The sequence below is a fragment of the Pan troglodytes genome, chromosome 4 (genome assembly GCF_028858775.2).
Source record: "Pan troglodytes isolate AG18354 chromosome 4, NHGRI_mPanTro3-v2.0_pri, whole genome shotgun sequence".
Lineage (NCBI taxonomy): Eukaryota > Metazoa > Chordata > Mammalia > Primates > Hominidae > Pan > Pan troglodytes.
This window is the reverse complement of record NC_072402.2, coordinates 154774535-154802469: the sequence shown is the minus strand read 5'-3', so window position 1 is coordinate 154802469 and position 27935 is coordinate 154774535. Positions and strand designations below refer to the sequence as shown.

General features: G+C 42.9%; 1 protein-coding gene across 3 annotated transcripts in view; it reads left to right on the top strand.

Annotated features, from left to right (window-relative positions):
• Window positions 1-27178, top strand: part of HAVCR2 (hepatitis A virus cellular receptor 2) — a 38030-nt gene extending 10852 nt beyond the window's left edge. The window contains exons 2-8 of one of the 3 annotated variants that reach the window (XM_009450044.5): window positions 3839-4160; window positions 6114-6449; window positions 8326-8409; window positions 14165-14208; window positions 17564-17717; window positions 24034-24070; window positions 25717-27178. In XM_009450044.5, the coding sequence (XP_009448319.1) occupies window positions 4103-4160; window positions 6114-6449; window positions 8326-8409; window positions 14165-14208; window positions 17564-17717; window positions 24034-24070; window positions 25717-25909 (906 nt within the window). In that variant the 5' untranslated portion in view covers window positions 3839-4102 and the 3' untranslated portion in view covers window positions 25910-27178. The remainder of the gene's footprint in view (window positions 1-3838; window positions 4161-6113; window positions 6450-8325; window positions 8410-14164; window positions 14209-17563; window positions 17718-24033; window positions 24071-25716) is intronic. The other 2 variants (XM_054684751.2, XM_054684752.2) reach the window with 2 other exon arrangements.
• The last annotated feature ends 757 nt before the right edge of the window (window positions 27179-27935 follow it).

The window sequence follows — 27935 nt, the reverse complement described above, 5'->3', positions numbered from 1 at the left end:
TATAACCAATGGCAAGGGGGTGGAGGGCAGACTGTCTTCGATTAAAAGAGACTTGAGGGACATAGCAAACAAATGCAATGCTGGGACTTGTTTGGATCTGGATTTAAACAAACTGATTGAAAAAAGACATTTTTGAGATAATCAGGGAGATTTGGCTATAGACTGAAGTACTAGGTGCTTCTAAGGCATCATTAAATTTGTTATGTGTGATAATGATATTATGATTATATTAGCAGAATGTCCATTTTTGTTTGTTGGTTGGTTTGTTTTGAGACGAAATTTTGCGCTTGTTGTCCAGGCTGGAATGCAGTGGCACAATCTCGGCTCACTGCAACCTCTGCCTCCCTGGTTCAAGCGATTCTCCTGCCTCAGCCTCCCAAGTAGCTGCGATTACAGGCACCCACCACCATGCCTGGCTAATTTTTTGTATTTTTAGTAGAGATGGGGTTTTCACCGTGTTAGCCAGGCTGGTCTCGATCTTCTGACCTCAGGTGATCCACCTGCCTCGGCCTCCCAAAGTGCTGGGATTACAGCCGTGAGTCACCACACCCAGCTTCAGAATGCCCATTTTTTAAAAAGGAAGATTGCACACTAAAGTACGTAAAAGTGAAATAGCACGATGTCTGGGATTCGTTTAAAAATATTTCAGCAGACTCGGCATGGTGGCTCACACCTGTAATCCCAGCACTTTGGGAGGCTGAGGCAGGAGGATCCCTTGAGCCCAGGAGTTTGAGACCAGCCTGGGTAACCTAGTGAGACCCTTGTCTCTAAAAATAAATTAAAACAAATTAAAAAAAAAAATAAAGGGCCAGGTGCGGTGGCTCCTGCCTGTAATCAGCAATTTGGGATGCTGGGACGGGCAGATCACCTGAGGTCAGGAATTTGAGACCAGCCTGGCCAACATGGTAAAACCCTGTCTCTACTAAAAATACAAAAATTAACCGGGCATGGTGACAGGTGCCTATAATCCCAGCTACTTGGGAGGCTGAGGGGAGGCAGAGGTTGCAGTAAGCCGAGATAGCACCATTGCACTCCAGCCTGAGAGACAAGAGTGAAACTCCATCTCAAAAAATAAATAAATAAATAAATAAAAATAAAATAAAATAAAATAAATAAAATTTAAAAAATAAATATTTCAGCAAATAAAATAACAATAGGAAAATGCAAGTTTCAAAAAAGGTATATGGTATTTTGTCTAAGAAAAGAGAGTATGAGAATATATATTTTATTTTCTTGGGTTTTCATTGGGAGTATACACAAGAAACTTATGAAAATGAAAACCTGGTCGGGTGCGGTGGCTCAAGCCTGTAATCCCAGCACTTTGGGAGGCTGAAGTGGGCAGATTGCAAGGTCAGGAGTTCGAGATCAGCCTGACCAACATGGTGAAACCCCATCTCTACTAAAAATACAAAAATTAGCTGGGCACGGTGGCAGGTGCCTATAATCTCAGCTACTCAGGAGGCTGAGGCAGGAGAATCGCTTGAACTTGGGAGTCGCAGGTTGCAGTGAGCTGAGATCGTGACGCTGCACTCCAGCCTGGGTGACAGGGCGAGACTCTATGTCAAAAAAAAAAAAAAAATGAAAACCTATAGCATAGGTGGGAGAAATGGGGTTAAACATGGAAGGATGGGATCATGGGATCAAGGCTTCTTGAGCTTTTTATATTCCTTTTACTTTTTAACTATTTGAATGTATTATCTAAAGTTTTTAAGAAAATAAACAGGAAATAAAAGTTAAGTGAACATGAAAATGTTCAGAACCAGCTCCCTACACACACAAGAGAGTTAAAGGAGATCTCTAGACCCCTTCATATCTAGACTTTAATGAACTAATAAATTGTTAATGTTTTATAAAGCTGGTCTCAGTAGCAATTCTAGAAATGAGCAGAAAACAAAGTGGTAAAAACAAAACATCGCTGGGCACGGTGGCTCATGCCTGTAATCCCAGCATTTTGAGAGGCCGAGGCAGGTAGATCACCTGAGGTCAGAAGTTCGAGACCAGCCTGACCAATATGGTGAAACCCTGTCTCTACTAAAAATACAAAAATTAGCCGGGCATGGTGGTGTGCGCTCTTAGTCCCAGCTACTTGGGAGGCTGAGACAGGAGAATTGCTTGAACCCAGGAGGCGGAGTTTGCAGTGAGCCGAGATCGCGCCACTGCACTCCAGCCTGGGTGACAGAGCAAGACTCTGTCTCAAAACAAAAACAAAAACAAAACAAAACAAAACACAGAAACTGAGGGCTGATGCTTTTAAGAGCCTTGACCAAGTTCATGCTGCTAATAAAATAACCCCAGACCCCATATTTAATCTATTCTACCTTACGCTTGAATATGGGCATTTGCTGGTTATTAGTTATGTGGGAAGACAAACATTAAATTAATAAAACATAATTTATAGTGGAAAAAATCTGTCATTTAGGGGGCTTATGCTCTCATTCTAAATCACCAATCATGTGCCTTTCGGCAAATCAATTTTCTGAAGTCTCAGATTCTTTGTCTATAAAATGAGAAATTGGCCGGGCGCGGTGGCTCATGCCTGTAAACCCAGCACTTTGGGAGGCCGAGGCGGGTGGATCGCCTGAGGTCGGTAGTTCAAGAACAGCCTGACCAACATGGAGAAACCCTGTCTCTACTAAAAATACAAAATTATCCGGGGTGGTGGCACATGCCTGTAATCCCAGCTACTCAGGAGGCTGAGGCAGGAGAATCGCTTGAACCCGGGAGGCAGAGGTTGCAGTGAGCCGAGATCATGCCATTGTACTCCAGCCTGGACAAAAAGAGCGAAACTCCATCTCAAATAAATAAATAAATAAATAAACATAAAATAAAATAAAATGAGAAATTGATTATGATCTCTTGAGTAACTGCCACTCTGCAATGCTATGGGAAGTACACACATTGAACAAGTTGCATATTTATATTAAATGCCATTTGTTTATATTGAACAAATTTGGTATTTATACCCAATGCATTTAATGGCATAAATGTGAATGACAAAGAAACTCAGGAAGGCAAGACATAGAGGAAGGCCACTGGCTTTTCAGAAACCACTCAGCCTGTGAGCTCACTTCCCTTTTATAAAAAAAAGCTTTTGCTTTTAAGGTGTCCAGATAAAGGTCACACTCCCAGAGCTGAGGCTACATGAGTCTAAGCTGTTACCTCAGTTATGGGAGTGTGGCTGGAACTCAACACTTTCTGATCATTCATGGCCAAAGCCTCTTGGGGTAGGGGAGAGGGGGCACCTTGTATGCATGAGATGAAACAGGATACCAAGATCCCCTTAATTCCACTTGGAGTAGAGGAAAGGAACTGTTGCCAAAAGGAACATGTTTTTTCTAAATTGAAGAGTTGGAAGTTTGAAGGTCAAAGTCAGAATATTAGAACAGAGAGCCATGCATGTATTATCTAATACAATTTTCTCATTTTATAAATTATATAAATGAGGAAACTGAGACTCAGCAAGGTTATAGGATACAACCTAATCTGTGTCAGAAGAAGGATGAGAGTGAGGCTTATGCTGAGAGTTGCGATGGTCTGTAAATGTGAGGATAAGGAACATGCCATTCACTGTTGTGTTCTACTTCCTAGTCCAGTGCCTGGTGCAAAGTAGGGGCTTCATAAACATTGGTCACAGGCCTGATGAAGGGACTGATTTGAGTGAATGAATCCATGGATGATGCATCTGTACTTTGTGTTCCCCGCTAGTCAGATGGACTCGGACATGCTCCATTTCAGGTCTATCTCATCTGAGACATTATTAGAGGGTTCTCTTTATGTGCCATGACTGAGTAACGTTTTCTTCCACTGAAGTATTGCTTCCTCTTTGTTGATATCACAGGACAGACATCAGAACACTTACAGGATGTGTGTAGTGTGGCATGACAGAGAACTTTGGTTTCCTTTAATGTGACTGTAGACCTGGCAGTGTTACTATAAGAATCATTGGCAATCAGACACCCGGGTGTGCTGAGCTAGCACTCAGCGGGGGCGGCTACTGCTCATGTGATTGTGGAGTAGACAGTTGGAAGAAGTACCCAGTCCATTTGGAGACTTAAAACTGTGCCTAACAGAGGTGTCCTCTGACTTTTCTTCTGCAAGCTCCATGTTTTCACATCTTCCCTTTGACTGTGTCCTGCTGCTGCTGCTGCTGCTACTTACAAGTAAGTCTCGGCATGGATATTTACAATGACATAATGGTGCTGTACAGAGGACAAGGGAGAGATACAAGGATGGCCATTGTAATGTTGTTTGTAATAGCAAAAGCTTGGAAGCAACCTAAATGTCCGTCAATGAGGGAGTGGGTAAATAAATGCGATATAATCATGATACAAACAGTGAGTCTGACAAAACATACTGGTATAGAATGTCTCAAAATTATAATGTTATTAAAGAAAAAAGTTGCATAATAATGCATATGTTAGGCTTCTATTTGTGTGTGTGCATTGTCGGGGAGCAGGAATATGTGGACATTTCTTAATGTATAGGCTCTAGGAAAAGGAACCAGGGAATGGTAAAGAGTTGGGAGAGTAAGGCATATTTTTCTTTTCTTTCCTTTTTTTCTTTTTCTTTCCTTTCTTTTTCTTTTTTTTAATTGAGATTGAGTCTCACTCTATTGCCCAGGCTGGAGTGCAGTGGTGGCGCCATTTTGGCTCACTGCAATCTCTGCCTCCCAGGTTCAAGTGATTCTCCTGCCTTAGGCACCCGAGTAGCTGGGATCACAGGCGTGCACCACCACACCCAGCTAATGTTTTTAATTTTTAGTAGAGACAGGGTTTTACCATGTTGGTCAGGCTGGTCTCAAACTCATGGCCTCAAGTAATCTGCCCATCTCGGCCTCCCAAAGTGCTGGGATTATAGGCGTGACCCACCGCGTGCCCGGCCACTTTTTCATACGCCTTTGATAGTGTTTGAATGTTTTTACTGTAGTTGAGTCATATGAAAACATAGGGGACATAAAAAATCAAAAGAAAATATATAATGAATGTTTTATCATATATAAAATATATATAGTTTTTTTTAATGGAATTAACTTTGTCATTTGAGGAAAATGAGGAGACAAGTCTCAATCATTTTAGGAGATTTGTTTGCCTAAGTTAAGGAGGCACCTGGGAGACAGGTCTATGACTTTCTCAGAAGATGATTTTGAGGGCTCCAGATTTAAAGGGGACAAGGTGGGATATTGAGAAGCACTCAGTTTTCACATAAAAAAGGGGGGGCAGAGGAAAAATATGGGGAATCTGCATTTTACATTAGATAACACAGACAAAATGGGGTAGGGAAACAATCAGATAACGCATTTGTGTCTGGCCAGGGTGACCGCACCGGTAAAGATGAGCTATCAATCTGCATTGCACAGCTGACCAGGAATTTCCTTGTGGGCAAAATATGGGGGAGGTATGCAGCCTTTCATCCTGTAGCCATCTTATTCAGGAATCAAAAAGAGGAGGCAGGTTTCTGTGACCCAGTTCCCAGCTTGACTTTTCCCTTTGACTGAATGAGTTTGGGGTCCCAAAATTTAATTTCTTTTCACAACTTTAAACCTTAAAACAACTCCATGAGTAGTTTCAAATACACAAGATCCTTATTTAACCAAGGGTTTTTATTTACTGTGCACTTGCTGCTTAAAAAGAGAAGTATGTTAGGAGAGCCTCCCTTTGTTGATGAACAAGCAAGCAGCCCAGATGGGCGGGCCATTTCCTGGCTGACCATGACCAATTTTCTGATTGTCTGTTTCTATCAGCCCTGTTCTCCCGTGTTCACAGAATTGGGCCACAATTCTCTCCTAGGGCAGTGTTTCTGAAAGTGAGGTTCTGAGACCAGCCACTTCAGCAACACTTGAGAACTTGTTAGAAATAAAAGTTCTCAGGCTCTACCACAGGCCAACTGAGTCCGGAACTCTAGCAGTTGAGCCCAGCAATCTGTGTTTTTGCAAGGCTTCCCAGTGATTCTGATGGCCTTCACATCTGAGAAGCATTGTCACAGCGAATCATCCTCCAAACAGGACTGCAGCAGTAGCTTCCTCTTTATTCTGTAAGACATGGCTTGCAGTTTTCCTGAAATGGAGTAACCTCACTCACCGCTTGAGTCTTGGCTCTCCTTCTCTCTCTATTCAGGGTCCTCAGAAGTGGAATACAGAGCAGAGGTGGGTCAGAATGCCTATCTGCCCTGCTTGTACACCCCAGCCGCCCCAGGGAACCTCGTGCCCGTCTGCTGGGGCAAAGGAGCCTGTCCTGTGTTTAAATGTGGCAACGTGGTGCTCAGCACTGATGAAAGGGATGTGAATTATCGGACATCCAGATACTGGCTAAATGGGGATTTCCGCAAAGGAGATGTGTCCCTGACCATAGAGAATGTGACTCTAGCAGACAGTGGGATCTACTGCTGCCGGATCCAAATCCCAGGCCTAATGAATGATGAAAAATTTAACCTGAAGTTGGTCATCAAACCAGGTGAGTGGACATTTGCATGCTGTCTTTATGAATAAGATTTATCTGTGGATCATATTAAAGGTACTGATAGTTCTCACCTCTGACTTCCCTAATTATAGCCCTGGAGGAGGGCCACCAAGACCTAAAGTTTAACAGGCCCCATTGGTGATGCTCAGTGATATTTAACACCTTCTCTCTGTTTTAAAACTCATGGGTGTGCCTGGGCGCGGTGGCTCACACCTCTAATCCCAGCACTTTGGTAGGCTGAGGCCGGTGGATCATGAGGTCAGGAATTCAAGACCAGCCTGGCCAACATAGTAAAACCTTGTCTCCACTAAAAATAAAAAAAATTAGCCGGGCATGGTTACGGGAGCCTGTAATTCTAGCTACTCGGGGGGCTGAAGCAGGAGAATCACTTGAACCTGGGAGTCGGAGGTTGCAGTAAGCCAAGATCTCGCCATTGTACTCCAGCCTGGCTGACAAGAGTGAAACTCTGTCTCAAAAAAAAAAAAAAAAAAAAAAAAAAAAAGCCAAAACTCATGGGTGGAATGTATAGATGGGAAGAAAGGCCTAGATCAGTGGTTAGAGACCCTGACTCTCATCAGAATCACATAGAGAGTTTTTAAACAACTATAGATGCCAGGTACAGTGGCTCATGCCTATAATCCCAATACTTTGAGAGGCTGAAGCAGGAGGATCACTTGAGGCCAGGAGTTTGAGACCAGCCTGGCCGATATACTGTGGCTACCCCTATCTCTTAAAAAGCAGAAGAAAAAACCCCACTACCAAAAACCAGAGAAATCAGCATCTCTGGAGGTAGATGCTAAGCATTAGCTTTTTACAGAGTCTACCTCAGGTGATTTTACCCCAGGTGCAGCCAGCATGGTGAACTGCTGGGTTATGCATGTATGCTGGGAGGTGAACAGACTTGAGATTTCTATAACATGTACTTTGTGCCCAGATAGAGCTGAGTTTACATCTAACTCTGCCTCTTACTAGCTATATAATCCTGAGCAAGTTATTGAAACGCTGTGAGCTCCTCTTCTATAAAATATGACAATAATACCGATCATGTGGGCCATTAGAAGGATTTTATGTGATAATATTTTATTAAAAGCCTTTATAGGTTGGGCATCCCAAATCTGAAAATCTAAAACCTAAAATGCACCAAAATCTGAAATGCTCTAAAATCCAAAACTTTTTGGACACTGACATGACATTCAAAGGAAAAGCTCATTGGAACATAAGTATAGTGCAGATACTAAAAAATAAAAAAATAAAAACATGGCTGGGCGTGGTGGCTCATGCCTATAATCCCAGCACTTTGGGAGGCTGAGGTGGGTGGATCACCTGAGGTCGGGTGTTCGAGACCAGTCTGACCAACATGGAGAAACCCTGTCTCTACTAAAAATACAAAATTAGCCGGGTGTGGTGGCACATGCCTGTAGTCCCAGCTACTCAGGAGTCTGAGGCAGGAGAATTGCTTGAACCCAGGAGGCGGAGGTTGCAGGGAGCTGAGATCATGCCATTGCACTCCAGCCTGGGCAACAAGAGCAAAACTCCGTTTCAAAAAAAAAAAAATTCAAAATCTAAAACATTTCTGATCTCAAGCATTTCAGATAAGGAGTCTTCAACCTGTAATTATGGCCATTTGTGTGGCTGTTAGTTCTGCTATTAATAATCAGAATGTAACAATGATGACTGCATCTTACCTTTGTCAAACATTTGAAGTGTGTGATACACTCTCAATGTAGGTATCCAGGCAGGTTTGGAAACTGAGGGTGTATTTCTCTTTCTTAATTGTCTTTCGCATTTTTTTCTTGCTGCCCCTTTGATTCCCTGAAATAAGCTTTCTGCTCTCAGATAATTTTCATCCTTATGTTGTTTCTGACATTAGCCAAGGTCACCCCTGCACCGACTCTGCAGAGAGACTTTACTGCAACCTTTCCAAGGATGCTTACCACCAGGGGACATGGCCCAGGTAACTATGCATGGGGCAGAGGAGGGAATCTTTAGCTGGCTCTGAATTCAGAGGATTTTGAATGTGGGAAAAAAAGATGAGAAAACAGTGTGAGAGTGGAGGCATGGATATCTCCGTGCACCTGAAATAGTGTTTGAAAAGAGGGAAGTGGTGGAGACACACCTGTGCTGGGAAAAAGATGGTCTGGCTTAGGATTATTTTACTTAAATTTTAACTTGAAAAAAAGTTAATAAACTTTATAGTCTTTAATTTTACTTAAATATTAACTAAATTGAATGAAATGCTCATTACTTTGTCCACATTTTCTGACTGACCCTGGACTGGTGATGTTTGGTCATGAACTGGTGCCAGTCTGTGTTTAGGAACTGACACATTGGATTAGGTGATTTCTAGGATGCCTTCTAGCTAGAATAAAGCCCATCAGCTTCCCTGGATTCCAGCCACAGAAAGAATAGTTAAATTCTTCAAGTAATTCAGCAAGGACGTACTCAGGGTGCTCCAGAAGAGAACACTGGGCATAAAGCAGAAGTCAAGTCACATTGATCATGAAGGTTAATTTTAAGGTATTTCTTGTCAGTGTCCTGGTCTCTTCTAAACTCTCTGGAGCTCCATTTTTTTTTTCTTCTGTAAAATGAGGTTAATAGGTGAGTCCCACCTCATAATGTCATAAATCTCATAAATCACACCTTATGGGCTTTAAATAAGAAAATGTCTAAAACGTTTATCCCAATGTCTGACCACAATTTGTACATGTTAGCTGTTGTCATTAATATTATAAGATCAGGAGGCACAGTGAGATTGTGGTTAAAGTACTTCAGTGACAGGTGGAATGGGTTCTAATTTCAGCTGTTCTTGATAGCCCTGTGACCTCAGTCAAGTTGCTCAAATTCTCTGAAGCTCAGTTTACTCATCTCTACAATGAGGATAATTCCAGTGCCCATGTCATGAGGTGGTTGTAATGTATAAACATGATAATGTATGTAAAATGCTCAGCATACTACCTGGCCCATAAAAAGCACTCAACTGTTTATTATTACTATAGTTACTGGTTTTAGCTCTCCAAAGTTTCAGTCTTTGGTTAGTTTTTAGTGATTGGTAGCCAACATCTTTTATGCAATTAGAGAGGAAACTAAATATGGTGGGGACAGAAAATAATAAAGTTATACCAGATACTTATTGTATGCCATTGTTATATTTTAAAGAATCTTACAACCATAGTGCTAGAAGGGACTTCAAGGGTCATTTAGTCTCACTTTCCCATCCTGTGCTTCAGTACTTTTTTTTTTTTTTAATTGAGACGGAGTCTTGCTCTGTCACCCAGACTAGAGTGCAGTGGCGCAATCTCGGCTCACTGCAAGTTCCGCCTCCTGGGTTCACGCCATTCTCCTGCCTCAGCCTCCAGAGTAGCTGGGACTACAGGCGCCCACCATCAAGCCCAGCTAATTTTTTTCTTTTTTGTATTTTTAGTAGAGACAGGGTTTCACCGTGTTAGCCAGGATGGTCTCCATCTCCTGACCTTGTGATCCACCCGCCTCGGCCTCCCAAAGTGCTGGGATTACACGCGTGAGCCACCGCGCCCGGCCAGTACTTTTTACTACATCACCACTGAATGGGCATTTGCTGTAGGCGGAGTTCACTCCCTGTCGAGGTGGTGCATTTCCTTATACTTGTCTCTACCACAGACAGAAGTCTTCTTTCCTTTAGTTTTTCTTTCCTTTTTTTTTTTTTTTTTTTTTTTGAGACGGAGTCTCACTCTCTCACCCAGGCTGGAGTGCAATGACACGATCTTGGCTCACTGCAAACTCTGCCTCCCAGGTTCATGCCATTCTCCTGCCTCAGCCTCCCAAGTAGCTGGGATTACAGACGCGCACCACCACGCCCTGCTAATTTTTGTATTTTTATTAGAGACGGGGTTTCACCATGGTGGCCATGCTGGTCTCGAACTCCTAACCTCGGGTGATCCCTCTGCCTCGGCCTCCCAAAGCACTGGGATTACAGGTGTAAGCCACCACGCCCAGCCTTCCCTTTAGTTTTTGCTTGTTAGTTCCTTCCCTCTAGGGCAACAAAAATGGGAATATAGGAATAATACCTCGAACCTCTAAGCTTCTCAAGGGCCTGACTGAGAAAAAATATTGAAACAACCAAAAATAGGTCAGTAGCTCCTAAATAGGAAAATAAAATAAAAAATTGAAATGAATGAATATTTAATGGTTTGTCTATAATATGTAACATTATGTAAATTGGCTGCTGGCAAACCAACTCTAAATGTGGGATGTGGGAGCATTTAATATAAAAATGGGGCTGGGCACAGTATCTCACACGTGTAATCCCAGCACTATGGGAGGCCAAGGCAGGCAGATCACTGGAGCTAAGGAGTTCAAGACCAGCCTGGGCAACATGGCAAAACCCCATCTGTACTAAGAATACAAAAAATTAGGCTGAGTGCAGTGGCTCACACCTGTAATCCCAGCACTTTGGGAGGCCAAGGGAGACGGATCACCTGAGGTCAGGAGTTTAAGCCAGCCTGGCCAAGATGGTGAAACCCCTGTCTCTACTAAAAATACAAAAATTAGCTGGTCATGGTGGTGCATGCCTATAATTCCAGCTACTCAGGAGGCTGAGGCAGGAGAATTGTCTGAGCCTGGGAGGAGTGTCTCACCACTGTCCTGAAGCCTGGAAAACAGAGCGAGATTCCATCTCAAAAAAAAAAAAAATAGCCGGGCATGATGGCATGTGCCTGTAGTCCCGGCTACTTGGCAGGGCTGAGGCAGGAAGATTGCTTGAACTCAGGAGGTTGAGGATTCACTGAGCCGAGTTGGTGCCACTGTACTCCAAACCTGGGCAACAGAGCGAGACCCTTTCTCAGAAAAAAAAAAAAAAAAAAAAATGGAGTAGAGCCTTTAAAAGTAAGAGATCCAAGGGCCTGGAATTTGAACACAGAACAAATGCAACTTGTCTTCTACCTGAAGGAGTAAGGACTGGGTCACAGGTGAGTCCTCAGCTCTAGAGTAGATCTGCTTTAAATCCTAGCTTTCCCAATTAATAGCTGTGTGATCTTGGGCAAAGTGGCTCTCTCAGACTCAGTATCTTCATCTGAAAAATGGGGAAAACAGTAGTACCTACTTATTGTGGTTGAGGATTAAATGAGATTGTATGTATACGGTGCTAAGCACCATGTCTGGCACCTAATAAGTGCCAAATAGATGGTAACTACTAAATTTATACACTGTTAAGGCCATCACATCTCACCTCCGCTGCTACCTGCCCCACCAGGCAAATCTTGGTTTCTCCAGAAAGAACATTGCCACTCCCTTCAACTGTCCCATCCGTCTTGGTTGGTGGCCAAATCTGTGTGAAAAAAAGCTGTAATGACACAACAGTGCTTGATTTTACTGATCATTTTCATAGCAAAATGAAGTTTTTAAAAAGTTAGTTTTACCATTTTTATCAAGAAAAATAATTATAAGGAGTCTGAAACTGGATTTACATTTGAAAATCTTATGTACACTTAAGATTCATGTTTACTTAGCAGTTGTACTGATGAGGGTCTTTTTTTATTTTTTTTGATACGGAGTCTTGCTCTGTCACCAGGCTGGAGTGCAATGGTGTGATCTTGGCTCACTGCAACCTCCACCTCCTAGGTTCAAGCGATTCCACTGCCTCAGCCTCCTGAGTAGCTGGGACTACAGGCGTACACCACCACACCTGGCTAATTTTTTGTATTTTAGTAGAGACGGGGTTTCACCATATTGGCCAGGATGGTCTCGATTTCCTGACCTCGTGATCTGCCTGCCCTCGGCCTCCCAAAGTGTTGGGATTACAGGTGTGAGCCACTGCACCAGGCCTGTGGTTTTTATACTTTAAATTTTTTTCTGGTAATTAGGGCAAAAGTAATTGGAACATAATCTTTTTTCCTTCAATAATTTTAGGCTGAGGCTATGCCTTTATAATATTTAAACTATAGTTTGTTAAACCAGCATTTAGTCAAACCCTTTATACACATTAAGGCTTCCAGAAGGTGACAGTGACATTTAAGAAGTTTCAACATCTCTGACTCAGCCATAAAAATGAGTAAGCATGCTTAATTTTCCAAAAGCTGGCAATGTACTTACTTTTAGAATTCAGTGTTCATGAGGTCAGGGCCTGTGCCCCTCTTGTTTCCTGCTCTGTCCCCTGTGCCTAGAGTAAGGGCATAGTGCATATTCATGGAATGGATCAGCAGATGAAGAAATAAACAAATGAACAGGAAGGAAAGATGGTGAGCGGGTGGCTGGGCAACATGACCCTCTTCATAATGACAGCACTGAGGTAAGGTCTGGTGAAGGCAGTATAATTAAGAATGTGCATTTAAGGCTATGCAGACCTAAATTGGAAGGCCATTTTGTCATTTGCTAAGTCATGTGACCTTGGGTTAGTCACTTCACTTCCCTAATTTTCAGTTTCTTCATCTGTGCAATGGGACTAACAGTCTCTACTTTAGAAGCGTAGTTCTAAAGTAAGTGCTTCTAAGTATCTCTAAAATGAGCTTCTTCACTGTAAGTGTTTATTTAGCACAAGGCCTGGCTCCTATTACATTGTGGCCACAGTGATTATTTTCATTTGTAGGCAACCCTCTCTCCCTTCTCATGAGTAAATGCAAAACTTATTTAAGAAAATGGAGGCTGGGCACGGCACGGTGGCTCACGCCTGTAATCCCAGCACTTTGGGAGGCCGAGGCGGGTGGATCACTTGAGGTCACGAGTTCGAGACCAGCCTGGCCAACATGGCGAAACCCCGTCTCTACTAAAAATACAAAAATTAGCTGTGTGTGGTGGTGCGCCCCTGTAGTCCCATCTACCAGGGAGGCTGAGGCAGGAGAATCGCTTGAACTCAGGAGACGGAGGTTGCAGTGAGCAGAGATCATGCTACTGCACTCCAGCCTGGGTGATAGAGTGAGATTCTGTCTCGCAAAAAGAAAAAAAAGAAAAAGAACATGGAGGTTGCAGTGAGTTGAGATTGTGCCACTGCACTCCAGCCTGGGCAACAGAGTGAGACTGTCTCAAAAAAAAAAAAAGAAGGAAATGAATTTTTGTTGTCTTTTAAAATCTAATTAGAATATAATGCCTGAGGCCAAGCCTGGTCATTCACACCTGTAATCCCAGCACTTTGGGAGGCTGAGGTGGGCAGATCACCTGAGGTCAGGAGTTCACAACCAGCCTGGTCAACATGGCCTCGTCTCTACCAAAAATACAAAAATTAGCTGGGCGTGGTGGTGCATGCATGTAGTCCCAGCTACTTGGGAGGATGAGGGATGAGAATTGCTTGAACCAGGGAGGCCGAGGTTGCGGTGAGCTGAGATCATGCCACTGCACTCCAGCCTGGGTGACAGAGTGAAATTCTGTGTCTAAATAAATAAATAAATAAATAATGCCTGAGTCTTATCAATATTGCTAGATGTTTGTAGAACTCATTAGGGTCCTGTGAAAAAAACAAAGCACATATTTAATGTAGGACTTCCTGGCAGAAGTCTCTATTTCATAAAACAGTACGGTTCATTATCTAGATGAAAAAATGTGGCCATCCTAAAGTTGATTCCTGGGTGTTCAGTAAATTTTGTCTCTCTTCGTTAATTATTGTGACAAGTACGGAGTAGAATTCATTTCAAATAGGATTATAGGCATCATTAAGATTTTTTAAAAACTCAGATAAAAGAAAACGTTCTTAACTATACTGTTGGCTATTTTTCCTCTCTCTCTCTCTCTCTCTCTTTTTATAGCAGAGACACAGACACTGGGGAGCCTCCCTGATATAAATCTAACAGTAAGTAACTTTTTTTGTGAGCTATGTTTTGCTCAACTTGGAGGGGAAATTATGGCTTTAGACTTCCTTCATGCCCACCTTGTCCTTGGGGTAAAAAGCCTTAAGTTCCCTTAGCTTCAGATTCCTGGGCTGTAACATGTTGATGATGACAGTTCTAACCTCATAGGCCTGCTGTAATGAAGGACTGACGTGATGTGTGTAAAGTGCCTGGCATATAGTAAGAGCTTGAAAACCACAAAGAAGAAACATTAGCATTTTGTCCCTCTTATTCTTCAATTTCACAACTGTCTACCCTGTGGAAGGTTCAAAGATTCTTCATCTCCCTAGAATACCATTCTTCTTGCTTCCATTGCAACCCTAATGGCAAAGAGTATTTAAATTTATCTCTTTAAATATGGCAAGACACCAGTCAGGAATATTCAAAGTGAAGAGGTTTTTTTTTTTTTTTAGACAGAATTTCGCTCTTTTTGCCCAGGCTGGAGTGCAATGGTGTGATCCTGGCTCACCTCAACCTCCGCCTCCCGGGTTCAAGCGATTCTCCTGCCTCAGCCTTCCGAGTAGCTGGGATTACAGGCATTAGCCACCACACCCGGCTAATTTTTTTATTTTTAGTAGAGACGGAGTTTCACCACATTGGCCAGGCTGATCTTGAACTCCTGACCTCAGGTGATCCACCAGCCTCGGCCTCCCAAAGTGCTGAGATTGCAGGCATGAGCCATGGCACCCGGCCTAATTTTGTATTTTTATTAGAGACAGGGTTTCTCCATGTTGGTCAGGCTGGTCTTGAACTCCTGATCTCAGGTGATCCGCCCAACTTGGCCTCCCAAAGTGCTGGGATTACAGGCATGAGCCATGGAGCCCAGCCAATTTTATGTATTTAACTATAAATAAAGCCATACCTTAATTAACCTCAATTTTACTGTCCCTGCTACCTTCTCAGAATAAAAGAAAAACTGGCTGGGCTCACGTCTGTAATCCCAGCACTTTGGGAGGCTAAGTAGGGTGGATCACCTGTCAGGGGTTTGAGACCAGCCTGGTCAACATGGTGAAACCCCATCTCTACTAAAAATACAAAAAATTAGCCAGGTATGGTGGTGTGTGCCTGTGTAGTCTCAGCTACTCAGGAGGCTGAGACAGGAGAATCGCTTGAATCCAGGAGGTGGAGGTTGCAGTGAGCTGAGGTCGCGCCACTGCACACCAGCCTGGGCAACAAGAGCGAAACTCCCTCATAAAAGAAAAACCACTAGAAGGCAAGCTTGCAGCAATGACTTAAAAATTCTTTGAGGAGGCCGGGCACAGTGTCTCATGCCTGTAATCCCAGCACTTTAGGAGGCCAAGGTGGAAGGAATGCTTGAGACCAGGAGTTTGAGACTAGCCTGGGCCACATAGTGACACCCTGTCTCTACAAAAAATATTTTTTAAAATTTGGCCAGGCATGGTGCTGCAAACCTGTAGTTCCAGCTACTTGGGAGGCTGAGGCAGGAGGATCACTTGAGCCCAGGAGGTTGAGGCTGCATTGAGCTGTGATCATGCCCCTGCACTCCATCCTAGGTGACAGGGCAAGGCCTTGTCTCAAAAAAAAAAAAAAAAAAAAAATTACTTGAGGACATATCCAGGAGCCCACATTTATTTGACTCAGTTTCTTGCTTGTGTATTCACAACTGATGCTCAGCATCTTGTATTTGCTCCTTCTCTCTTTGCAATCAAACAGTGCTTTTTAAGGACCTGTATGTGCCCACAATGCTTAATGCACAATATCTTGCATATAGGACTCCTGTTATTGCAGGAATAATGTGTATTGAATCAATTTGTAAATGTATATTGAATAAATGGAAGATTTAACTTCCTTAAATTCATTGTTTTAAAAATGCTTATAATTATTTGTGTGTGTGTGTGTGTTTTGTATAAATGGGGTCTCAATATGTTGCCCAGGCTGGTCCCTAACTCCTGGTCTCAAGTGATCCTCCCATCTCAGCTTCCCAAAGTGCTGGGATTATAGGTGTGAGCCTGGTCTATAATTATTATTTATTTATTAATTTATTATTTATTTTTGAGATGGAGTTTTGCTCTTGTCGCCCAGGCTGGAGTACAATGGCACGACCTTGGCTCACTGCAACCTCTGCCTCCCGGATTCAAGCGATTGTCCTGCCTCAGCCTCCCAAGTAGCTGGGACTGTAGGTGCCCGCCACCACACCTGGCTAATTTTTGTATTTTTAGTAGAGATGGGGTTTCACCATGTTGGCCAGGCTGGTCTTGAACTCCTGACCTCGTGATCTGCCTGCCTTGGCCTCCCAAAGTGCTGGGATTACAGGCGTGAGCCACCGTACCTGGCCTAATCATTGTTTTTAAAGAGAGAAAAAGAGAAAACCCATAGACTGAAATTTTAGAAACAGGATTTATTTTGTGTGGCTCTCAGTTATCAGAAAATCAAGTTAACTAGAGCAATAGCAATAATAGCTACGATTGATTGAACATTTATTATGTACCAGGCCCTGTACTAAGCATTTTACATTTTCTCTCACTTAGTTTTCCTGATAACTCTACAGGATTACTCAGCCCTTAGTGGCAGAGCAGGGAATTTTTTTTTTTTTTTTTTTTTTGGAGATGGAGTCTCGCTCTCTTGCCCAGGTTGGCGTGCAGTGGCATGATCTCAACTCGAGTACTCCACTTAAAGTGATTCTCCTGCCTCAGCCTCCCCACTAGCTAGGATTACAGGCATGTGTTACCACGCCTGGCTAAGTTTTGTATTTTTAGTAGAGACAGGGTTTCACCATGTTGTCCAGGCTGGTCTCAAACTCCTGATGTCAGGTGATCCGCCTGCCTAGGCCTCCCAAAGTGCTGGGATTACAGGCATTAGCCACCGCGCCCGGCCTCAGAGCTGGGATTTGAATCCACGACCGTCTAGCTGTAAAGTCTTGGCTATTGAATCACTGTCTTTTTGTGAAAAATAGACGTTTCATAGCAAGACACTAAATGTAAACTACTCTAAAACTCTCTGGGGAATCTTAGGGGATCTTGAACCAACAAGACTCCACTCTAAAGCCAATTTTTGCAGGGGCAGGGAAAGGGTCTTAAGAGCTTCTTCTCTTTTTTTTTTTTTTTTTTTTAAGAGCTCCTTCTCTACCCACAACACAGAAGGGCACATTTTGTTTCCTTGCTAACTCCAAAGGTTAAGGGAGACCCTTTCTTGGGTTGGCTTGAGTGTTGGCTACAAGGTGACAGATCAAAGGTGATTTGAAGGACTCCGCCATCCTGTGATGTTGTAAAAGGGATGGTCCAATTCACAAATCTTGAAACTGATTACACAAGCGATTTCTAGCTGTTTTCTGCTTAAATCCTGTTTGTGTTTCCATAGCAAATATCCACATTGGCCAGTGAGTTACGGGACTCTAGATTGGCCAATGACTTACGGGACTCTGGAGCAACCATCAGAATAGGCATCTACATCGGAGCAGGGATCTGTGCTGGGCTGGCTCTGGCTCTTATCTTCGGCGCTTTAATTTTCAAATGTAAGTGTTTTTGTTTCTCTCTCCCTCTGATAACAAATTCTTCAGTGAGAACCAGTAAAAACCTAGATAGAAATGCAAATTCATGTTTATACCCAAAGATGATTAGACTAAATACCCTTTTGTCCATCCAAATCCTAACAATAATGGCTAATTTTTATTTAATATTTATTGTGTGTCAGGCAGCCACTGCGTTAAATGTTTTACATACATTTTATCATCATTACTGTCTTATGAGATAAGGAATAGTACCATCCCCATTTTACAGTGAAGGGAAGTCAAGCTTAGAGTAAGCTGCCTTCCCGAGGTTTCAACATCAGTACCTGGCAGAACCGGAAATCAAATCCAGGCAGGCTGATTCCAGTAAACTAATTTCTTTAATTCATGAATATGTCTAGGTTTGTTACGAAACACAACAACAAAAAACACTTCCTTCTGTGCAGTTTTCTGTTATTGGTTTCTCAGGCATACCTCTCTGGCAGTAGACTGCAAGTCCCTTTAACACTGGGTCATGACTGGGGTTAGGGAATGCTTTCCTCCATCATGGTACTTAGCACATAGCTTTTTCTAAGTTACTTATCCCCCCCCTTTTTTTTTTAAACTAGCAAACAAACAAAAACAAAAAAACAGGCCCGGCGCAGTGGCTCACGCCTGTAATCCCAGCACTTTGGGAGGCTGAGGGGGGTGGATCATTTAAGGTCAGGAGTTCGAGACCAGCTTGGCCAACATGGTGAGACCCCATCTCTACTAAAAATACAAAATTAGCCGGGTGTGGTGGCGCATGCCTGTAATCCCAGCTACTCAGGAGGCTGAGGCAGAGGAATCACTCAAACCTGGTAGGTGGAGGTTGCAGTGAGCTCAGATCGTGCCACTGCACTCCAGCCTGGGTGACAGAGTGAGGCTGTCTTAAAAAAAAAAGTAATAAAATATAAATAAATAAGCAAATAAATAAATAAATAAATACAATAGCCAGGTGCAGTGGCTCATGCCTGTATTTTCAACACTTTCGGAAGCTGCGGTGAGAGGATCAGTTGAGCCCAGGAGTTTGAGACCAAGATCAGCCTGGGCAGCAAAGCAGGATCCTGCCTCTACAACGTAATAATAATAATAATGAGCTGAGCATGGTGGCACACACCTGTAGTCCCATCTACTCAGGAGGCTGAGGTGGGAGGATCACTTGAGCTCAGGAGGCTGCAGTGAGCGGTGATTGCATCATTGCACTCCAGCCTGGGCAACAGAATAAGACAGTCTCCAAAAAAAAAAAAAAAAAAGTGTGTTGAAGTTGATGAATTTTGATGGAGAATTACAGTAGGAAGCCATCATCACAATCAAGATCTAAATACTTCCAGTACCCCAAAAACCTCGCACACTTTTGTTTTTTTGGAGATGGAGGCTGGAGTGCAGTGGCGCGATCTCAGCTCACTGTAACCTCTGCCTCCCGGGTTCAACTGTTTCTCCTGACTCAGCTTCCAGAGTAGCTGGGACTCCAGGCATGTACCACCACGCCCGGCTAATTTTTATATTTTTAGTAGAGACAGGGTTTCACCATGTTGGGCAAGATGTTCTTGATCTCCTGACCTTGTGATCCGTCCACCTCGACCTCCCAAAGTTTTGGGATTACAGGCGTGAGCCACTGCGCCTGGCCACTCACACACTTTTATAATTGTGTCTATTTTATTTTCTTTTAGGGCAGAAACCAAGTCCTTATGCCCCAGAGCGTAATACGACATAGCAGCCTTTCTTACTAATACACAAACAGGGACTGTGTGTGTAGAGTGAGCAATCACCTCAGATTAGCTCAAGACTAAAGGGTGTTCCTAAGATATATGGGACTTCTAGGGCTAAAACTGGAACAGTCCAAGAAAAACATGAGTTGGTCACCCCACTAACTGTGGACTGAAGCTGCCAAGTGCTTTACGTGCATTAAATTCTCGTAACTACCCTATGAGATAGGTACTAATATGTTTCTAATGGAGAATCAGCATGCTAAAAGGTTAGGTCACTTGCCTGCATTTACACAGTTAATTGATAGATATTGGATTTGAAACCAGGACTGTCCTGCTCCTCATCTTTATGGTTTCTGCCATTATTGTTAAATGGATTATTCAGAAAAAGAAACTACCACACCCACACTTACCTGGGTTTATTCAGAGATAGCCATGGAATTTTTGAATTGATCACATGAATACATATATATATGTATACACACATATATATATATATATTTATTATTATTGGGACAGAGTCTTACTCTGTCACCTGGGAGCTGGACTTCAGTGGTGTGATCTTGGCTCACTTCAACCTCTGCCTCCTGGGTTCGAGCAATTCTTGTGCCTCAGCCTTCCAAGTAGCTGAGATTACAGGCATATGCCACCGCACCTGGCTAGTTTTTTTTTTTTTTTTTTTTTTTTGGTAGAGACGGGGTTTTGCCGTGTTGCCCAGAAAATCGGTCTCAAACTCCTGAGCTCAGGCGATCCTCCTACTTCAGCCTCCCAAAGTGCTGGGATTATAGGCGTGATGAATATATACATATTTAAAAATAGAGGCTGAGCACGGTGGCTTACGCCTGTAATCCTAGCACTTTGGGAGGCCGAGGTGAGTGGATAACCTGAGGTCGGGAGTTCGAGACCAGCCTGACCAACGTGGAGAAACCTCATCTCTACTAAAAATACAAAATTAGCCGGGCATGGGGGCATATGCCTATAATTCCAGCTACTCGGGAGGCTGAGGTGGAAGAATCGCTTGAGCCCAGGAGGCAGAGGTTGCAGTGAGCTGAGATCGTGCCATTGCACTCCAGCCTGGGCAACAAGGGTGAAACTCCATCTCAAAAAATAAATAAAATAAAATAAAATAAAACAAAATAAAATAGAAATAGAAATGAGATCTTGCTATGTTGCTCAAGCTGGTCTCAAACTCCTGGGCTGAAATAATCCTCCCACCTCAGCCTCCCAAAATGTTGGGATTATAGGCATGAGTCATTGCACTTAGCCTCACTTGAGTATTTTCAAAAAAGACTAGGGAATGTTAAGGAGCATTGATAACACTCACTACTTTTTTGACTTCTGCCATGGCTCAAAGTAAAACTTTGAGCTTTACTATTATATATATTAGAGACCACTTTATATATATATATGTGTGTGTATATATATATAATATGACCATAATTTATACATATTAGCAATTATTCTAGTTTGTATAAAGAGTAATGGGATCTAGAGGGAATCTGATGCTTTGTACACACACATATATGCCACTCCAAAAAAACATGGCTACTGAGAAGTACACATAAGAAAGGCCTTTTTTCGTTTCCAATCTTTTCCCTGGAAGTTGCTGGAGAAAATATTAAAATCAAGGTGGCAGCTTTTTAAGTCATGACCTCACAAAAACAAACTGACACTCAATAATGCCCCACAATCTTCCATCTTTCTAGTGTACTCTCTGAGATGACCATCCATACCTCACTGCTGCTCAAAACTTCTTTGCCCCTCTCCTAACTGATGAAATATGAAAGGGCTGTTTAATCTCCATTGCCTAGGCCAAGACTTCATCCTTCTTTTTATCCCTTTCTTCTGAGTCATCTCTCTCCTTTTCTGTTTATGCTATTTTCTTTAGCAGAATATATATTCTAGTCCATGCATTCCTCTCCAGCTAGTCCCATTTCTCAACTCGTTCTCACAGCCATATTTTTCAAAGGAGTTGTCTCTACTTTTCACCCATCTGCACTCCTTGACCCACCATCATCTAGTTTCTGCTCCAAAGCACAACGGAAATGGTCAAGCTCACCACTGACCTTCAGTTTTCTAAATTAAATATTAACAGATACCTTTATCTTTTTTTTTTTTTTTTGAGACAGAGTTTCACTCTTGTTGCTTAGGTTGGAGTGCAATGGTGCGATCTTGGCTCACTGCAACCTCTGCCTCCCCGGGTTCAAGTGATTCTCCCCCCTCAGCCTCCTGAGTAGCTGGGATTTAATGCATGCGCCACCATGCCTGGCTAATTTTGTATTTTTAGTAGAGACGGGGGTTTCACCATGTTGGCCAGGCTGGTCTCAAACTCTTGACCTCAGATGATCTGCCCGCCTTGGCCTCCCAAAGTGCTGGGATTATAGGCGTGAGCCACCGATCCCAGCCTGATACCTTTATCTTTATTATAGTCAACCTTTTAAATTGATCACTCATTCTAGAAAGTCCTCCTTCTCTTGGCTTCTGAAATGACGTTCTTCTATTTGATCCATTGCTTTTCAGATCTTCTTCTGCCTGATCCTTAGATGTTGAGATTCCTTAGGGCTGGGTATGGTGGTGCACGCCTATCGTCCCAGCTACTCAGGAGAATGAAGCAGGAGGATCACTTGAGCCCAGGAGTTTGAGGCTGTGAACTATGATCTTGCTGCTGCATTCTAGCCTGGGTGACACAGCACAGGGAGACCCTGTCTCAGAGAAAAACAACAACAGAAGATTCCTGCCGTCTTCCTCCAACATACATCTAAAGTCTTTTCATTATTCTGCATCTCTTTTGGCCATTCCTTACTCCAAGACACCATTATTTCTACTTAATTTATCTTCTCATTTCTTTATTCCTCCTTCGAATCCAATATTAAAACCCAAATCAATGTCTGAGCACAATGGCTCATGCCTATAATCCTAACACTTCGGGAGGCCAAGACAGGAGAGTCACTTGAGGCCAGGAGTTTGAGACTAGCCTGGGCAACATATTGAGATTCACCCAGGCTGGAGTGCAGTGGTGTGATCATGGCTCACTGCAACCTCTACCTCCCAAGTTCAAGCAACTCTCCTGCCTCAGCCTCCAAGTAGCTAGGACCACAGGCATGTGCCAGCATACCTGGCTAGTTGTTATATTTTTAGTAGAGATGAGGTTTTACCATGTTGCCCAGGCTGGTCTCAAACTCCCAAGCTCAAGAAATCCACCTGCCTTGCCTCCCAAAGTGCTAGGATTACAGGCGTGAGCCACTGCATCCAGCCCAAAAACATTAAAAAAAATTATCCAGCTGTGGTAGTGTGCACCTATAGTTCTAGCTACTCAGAAGCTGAGATGGGTAGATCCCTTGAGCCCAGGAGTTCAAAGTTGCAATCAGATATGATCTTACTACTGCATTCCAGCCTGGCCAACAGAACAAGACCCTGTCTCAAAAAAAAAAAAAAAAAGAAAAGAAAAGAAAAGAAAAGAAAGGAAAATTTTAAGTTTCAAATTTTTGAAACTGCATCCCCAGAAGACACCTTGAAAGACCTTGATCCAGAGGTACCCAGTAAGCCACACCTGGATTCCTGACCCACAACACAGAAATGATGAGATAACGTAGTTGTTTTCAGAGGGTAAAAGAAACCCAAAACAAATAAGGATCACATCTCTGCCCTTCAAGGAAATCTAAGGTTTCCTACAGGTCTTAGAATAAAATCCAGACTCCTGATTATGGCTGGAAAGGTCTTATTGGACCTAGCCCCAGCCTACCTTTCAGACCTTATCTTGGGCGGCTCCCTTAATCCAGCCACGTTTTCAGTTTCAGGCACTCAGCAAGATCTTTACAAGGGGCTCCCTCGTCCTGGAATGCTCCTTCTGGCTCTTTACTTGGCTGACTCATTTCAGAAACGAGCTTAAAGTTCATCTCTGAGGGTCCTTCCCTGACCACCCTCTCTATTATCTGTTTCACTATGATGGTTTCCTTTATAATACATCATAATTTGAAATTATTTTGTTTTCCTATTTACTATTTCCTTTTTGTTGTTGTTGTCTTTTTTTTTTTTTGAGACGGAGTTTCGCTCTCGTTGCCCAGGCTGGAGTGCAATGGCGCAATCTTGGCTCACCGCAACCTCTGTCTCCCGGGTTCATGTGATTCTCCTGCCTCAGCCTCCCGAGTAGCTGGGATTACAGGCATGGGCCACCACATCCAGCTAATTTTGTATTTTTAGTAGAGACGGGGTTTCTCCATGTTGGTCAGGCTGGTCTTGGGTCTGGGGTACTGTTTTCTTTTATTTCTTTGGTCTCCCGCAGGAGAGCGTGAGCTTCGTGAAATTAGGGCTCACAATTCACTTTTATGTTCCTGTGTTCCTTGTGCCAGGCAAACTGCCAGACACATAGTAGAGGTCTCATAATATTTGTTAAATAAGAAAAATGCATCTTTATTATTATTTTCTAGCACAGCCCATATAACTATCTAAGTCACACGTTGAGAGTTTCATTTAACTCAATCTGAGATGAGACCAGATTTCCCTAAACAACGCGTGCTTCCGGTGAACCTATTTGATTTCTTGTCTCGTTTATTTTATGAAGGCATTTTTATTGGCTTTTCTTTCCCCCTTACTAGGGTATTCTCATAGCAAAGAGAAGATACAGAATTTAAGGTAAGAATAATGGAATGGGGTTGGGGAAAGGTGAGAATCTTGGAAGTCCCTACTCTAACATGTCTGATCTTTTCTCTGAGAAGTCCTGTCCTGGGGCTTTGAGATCTGAGTTTATACTTCCTTCTTTCTCTAGGTCTAGTTATGAAGTGAAAATGTAACATGCTGCTGTGTGTACTTCCTGACACCTCTAGCTTCTTTAGTTCTAAAGTTAAGGTATAGAATTTATCACCCTAATAATACAACATGCTTATTCATCTCGATATTAATGGTTTTTCCAGTGAACTGAAACATCAACGGATTGAGCTCCTATTATATCCAGGGTCTGGGCTGAACTTAGGCATTACAGAAGTGAGCAAGAAACCCAGTATCTGTTCTCAGCATTTCTGTAAACCAGCCCAGGCATTTTCAACTTTAGTTTCCTATTAGAATCACCCGGGCACTGAAGTGTACTAATGTAGGGCCAACCCCAGAGCAACTGAATCAGAATCTCTGGGGATGAAGCCTAAGCATAGAAATTGTTCTAAAAGCTCTCCAGGTGATTCTGGTGAACAGTCAGGGCTAAGAACTGCTAGTCTGTTATAGACTCCTGTCTTGACCTTCGTTCCTGATTATGCACACCCACACATCCATTTCAAATAGGTATGGCTTACATAACTTACTAGATTTTAGACTTTTAGTGATGTTTGGCACATGAATGGAATACAATATATTTGGATTACAAAAATGACTCTGGGATAGGTGCTGTGGCTTAAGCCTATAAGCCCAGCACTTTGGGAGGCTGAGGTGGGAGGATTACATGAGCCCAGGAGTTCGAGACCAGCCTGGGCAACATAATGAGACCTCTTCTCTACAAAAAAATGGAAACATTAGGTGGAAGGATTGCTGGAGCACAGGAGATGAAGGCTGCAATGAGCCATGATTGTGCCACTGCACTCCCACCTGGGTGACAGAGAAAGACCCAGCATCAAACAAAACAAAACAAAAACCTCTGTCCCATTGAATGCTATCTAAAGCATTAATAATTTTTTTTTTTTTTTTGAGACGGAGTCTGGCTCTGTCACCCAGGCTGGAGTGCAGTGGCACAATCTCGGCTCACTGTAACCTCTGCTTCTCGGGTTCAAGCAATTCTCTGCATCAGCCTCCCAAGTAGCTGGGATTACAGGTGCATGCCACCACGCTGGCTAATTTTTTGTATCTTTAGTAGAGGCGGGGTTTCACTATGTTGGCCAGGCTGGTCTCGAACTCCTGACCTCGTGATCTGCCAGGATCAGCCTCCCAAAGTGCTGGGATTACAGGCGTGAGCCACGGCGCCCGGCCCATGTTTTAAAAATCTAAATGTGTACATAATTGCAGACATCTTGATACTTCACCTAAACTTCAGCCTGCACCTCCTAGAAATAAAAATATTCTCTTAGCTATCACAATGCTGTTGTTATACCTAAGAAAATTAAAATTAATGGACATTTTCTCAATTGTTTCCCCATAGTATTTTATTGCTATTTCTTGGCTTTTCCCCTTGTTCAGCATCTGATCAAAGATCATGCACTATATTTAGTTGCTGTCTCTTTGGGAAAGCCTATTCTCTTAACTCTATTCCGTGTTACCTGGGAAATGCTTAACTCAACTGCAACACTTTATTTCCACAGCCTCATCTCTTTGGCCAACCTCCCTCCTTCAGGATTGGCAAATGCAGTAGCAGAGGGAATTCGCTCAGAAGAAAACATCTATACCATTGAAGAGAACGTATATGAAGTGGAGGAGCCCAATGAGTATTATTGCTATGTCAGCAGCGGGCAGCAACCCTCACAACCTTTGGGTTGTCGCTTTGCAATGCCATAGATCCAACCACCTTATTTTTGAGCTTGGTGTTGTCTTTTTCAGAAACTATGAACTGTGTCAGCTGACTGGTTTTGGAGGTTCTGTCCACTGCTATGGATCAGAGTTTTCCCATTTTCAGAAGATAATGACTCACATGGGAATTGAACTGGGACCTGTACTGAACTTAAACAGGCATGTCATTACCTCTGTATTTAAGCCAACAGAGTTACCCAACCCAGAGACTGTTAATCATGGATGTTAGAGCTCAAACGGGCTTTTATATACACTAGGAATTCTTGACATGGGGTCTCTGGAGCTCCAGGAAATTCGGGCACATCATATGTCCATGAAACTTCAGATAAACTAGGGAAAACTGGGTGCTGAGGTGAAAGCATAACTTTTTTGGCACAGAAAGTCTAAAGGGGCCACTGATTTTCAAAAAGATCTGTGACCCCTTTTTTGTTTTTTGTTTTTGAGACAGAGTCTTGCTCTGTTGCCCAGGCTGGAGTGCAATGGCACAATCTCGGCTCACTGCAACCTCCGCCTCCTGGGTTCAAGTGATTCTCCTGCCTCAGCCTTCTGAGTGGCCGGGATTACAGGCATGCACCACCATGCCCAACTAATTTTTTGTATTTTTAGTAGAGACAGGGTTTCACCATGTTGGCCAGGGTGGTCTCAAACTCCTGACCTAATGATTCACCTGCCTCGGCCTCCCAAAGCACTGGGATTACAGGCATGAGCCACCACATCCAGCCAGTGATCCTTAAAAGATTAAGAGATGACTGGATCAGGTCTACCTTCATCTTGAAGATTCCCTTGGAATGTTGAGGTTTAGGCTTATTTGAGCACTACCTGCCCAACTGTCAGTGCCAGTGCACAGCCCTTCTTTTGCCCCCCTTATGAAGACTGCCCTGCAGGGCTGAGATGTGGCAGGAGCTCCCAGGGAAAAAGGAAGTGCATTTGATTGGTGTGTATTGGCCAAGTTTTGCTTGTTGTGTGCTTGAAAGAAAATATCTCTGACCAACTTCTGTATTCGTGGACCAAACTGAAGCTATATTTTTCACAGAAGAAGAAGCAGTGACGGGGACACAAATTCTGTTGCCTGGTGGAAAGAAGGCAAAGGCCTTCAGCAATCTATATTGCCAGTGCCGGATCCTTTGACAGAGAGTGGTCCCTAAACTTAAATTTCAAGATGGTATAGACTTGATCTGTCTTGCTTATTGTTGCCCCCCGCGCCTAGCACAATTCTGACACACAATTGGAACTTACTAAAAAAATTTTTTTACTGTTTTTTGTTTGTTTGTTTGTTTTTTGAGATAGAATCTCACTCTGTCTGAGTTCATTGTAGATTCTGGATATTAGCCCTTTGTCAGATGAGTAGGTTGCGAAAATTTTCTCCCATTTTATAGGTTGCATGTTCACTCTGATGGTAGTTTCTTTTGCTGTGCAGAAGCTCTTTAGTTTAATTAGATCCCATTTGTCAATTTTGGCTTTTGTGGCCATTGCTTTTGGTGTTTTAGACATGAAGTCCTTGCCCATGCCTATGTCCTGAATGGTAATGCCTAGGTTTTCTTCTAGGGTTTTTATGGTTTTAGGTCTAACGTTTAAGTCTTTAATCCATCTTGAATTAATTTTTGTATAAGGTGTAAGGTAGGGGTCCAGTTTCAGCTTTATACATATGGCTAGCCAGTTTTCCCAGCACCATTTATTAAATAGGGAATCCTTTCCCCATTGCTTGTTTTTCTCAGGTTTGTCAAAGATCAGATAGTTGTAGATATGCGGCGTTATTTCTGAGGGCTCTGTTCTGTTCCATTGATCTATATCTTTGTTTTGGTACCAGTACCATGCTGTTTTGATTACTGTAGCCTTGTAGTATAGTTTGAAGTCAGGTAGCGTGATGCCTCCAGCTTTGTTCTTTTGGCTTAGGATTGACTTGGCGATGCGGGCTCTTTTTTGGTTCCATATGAACTTTAAAGTAGTTTTTTCCAATTCTGTGAAGAAAGTCATTGGTAGCTTGATGGGGATGGCATTGAATCTATAAATTACC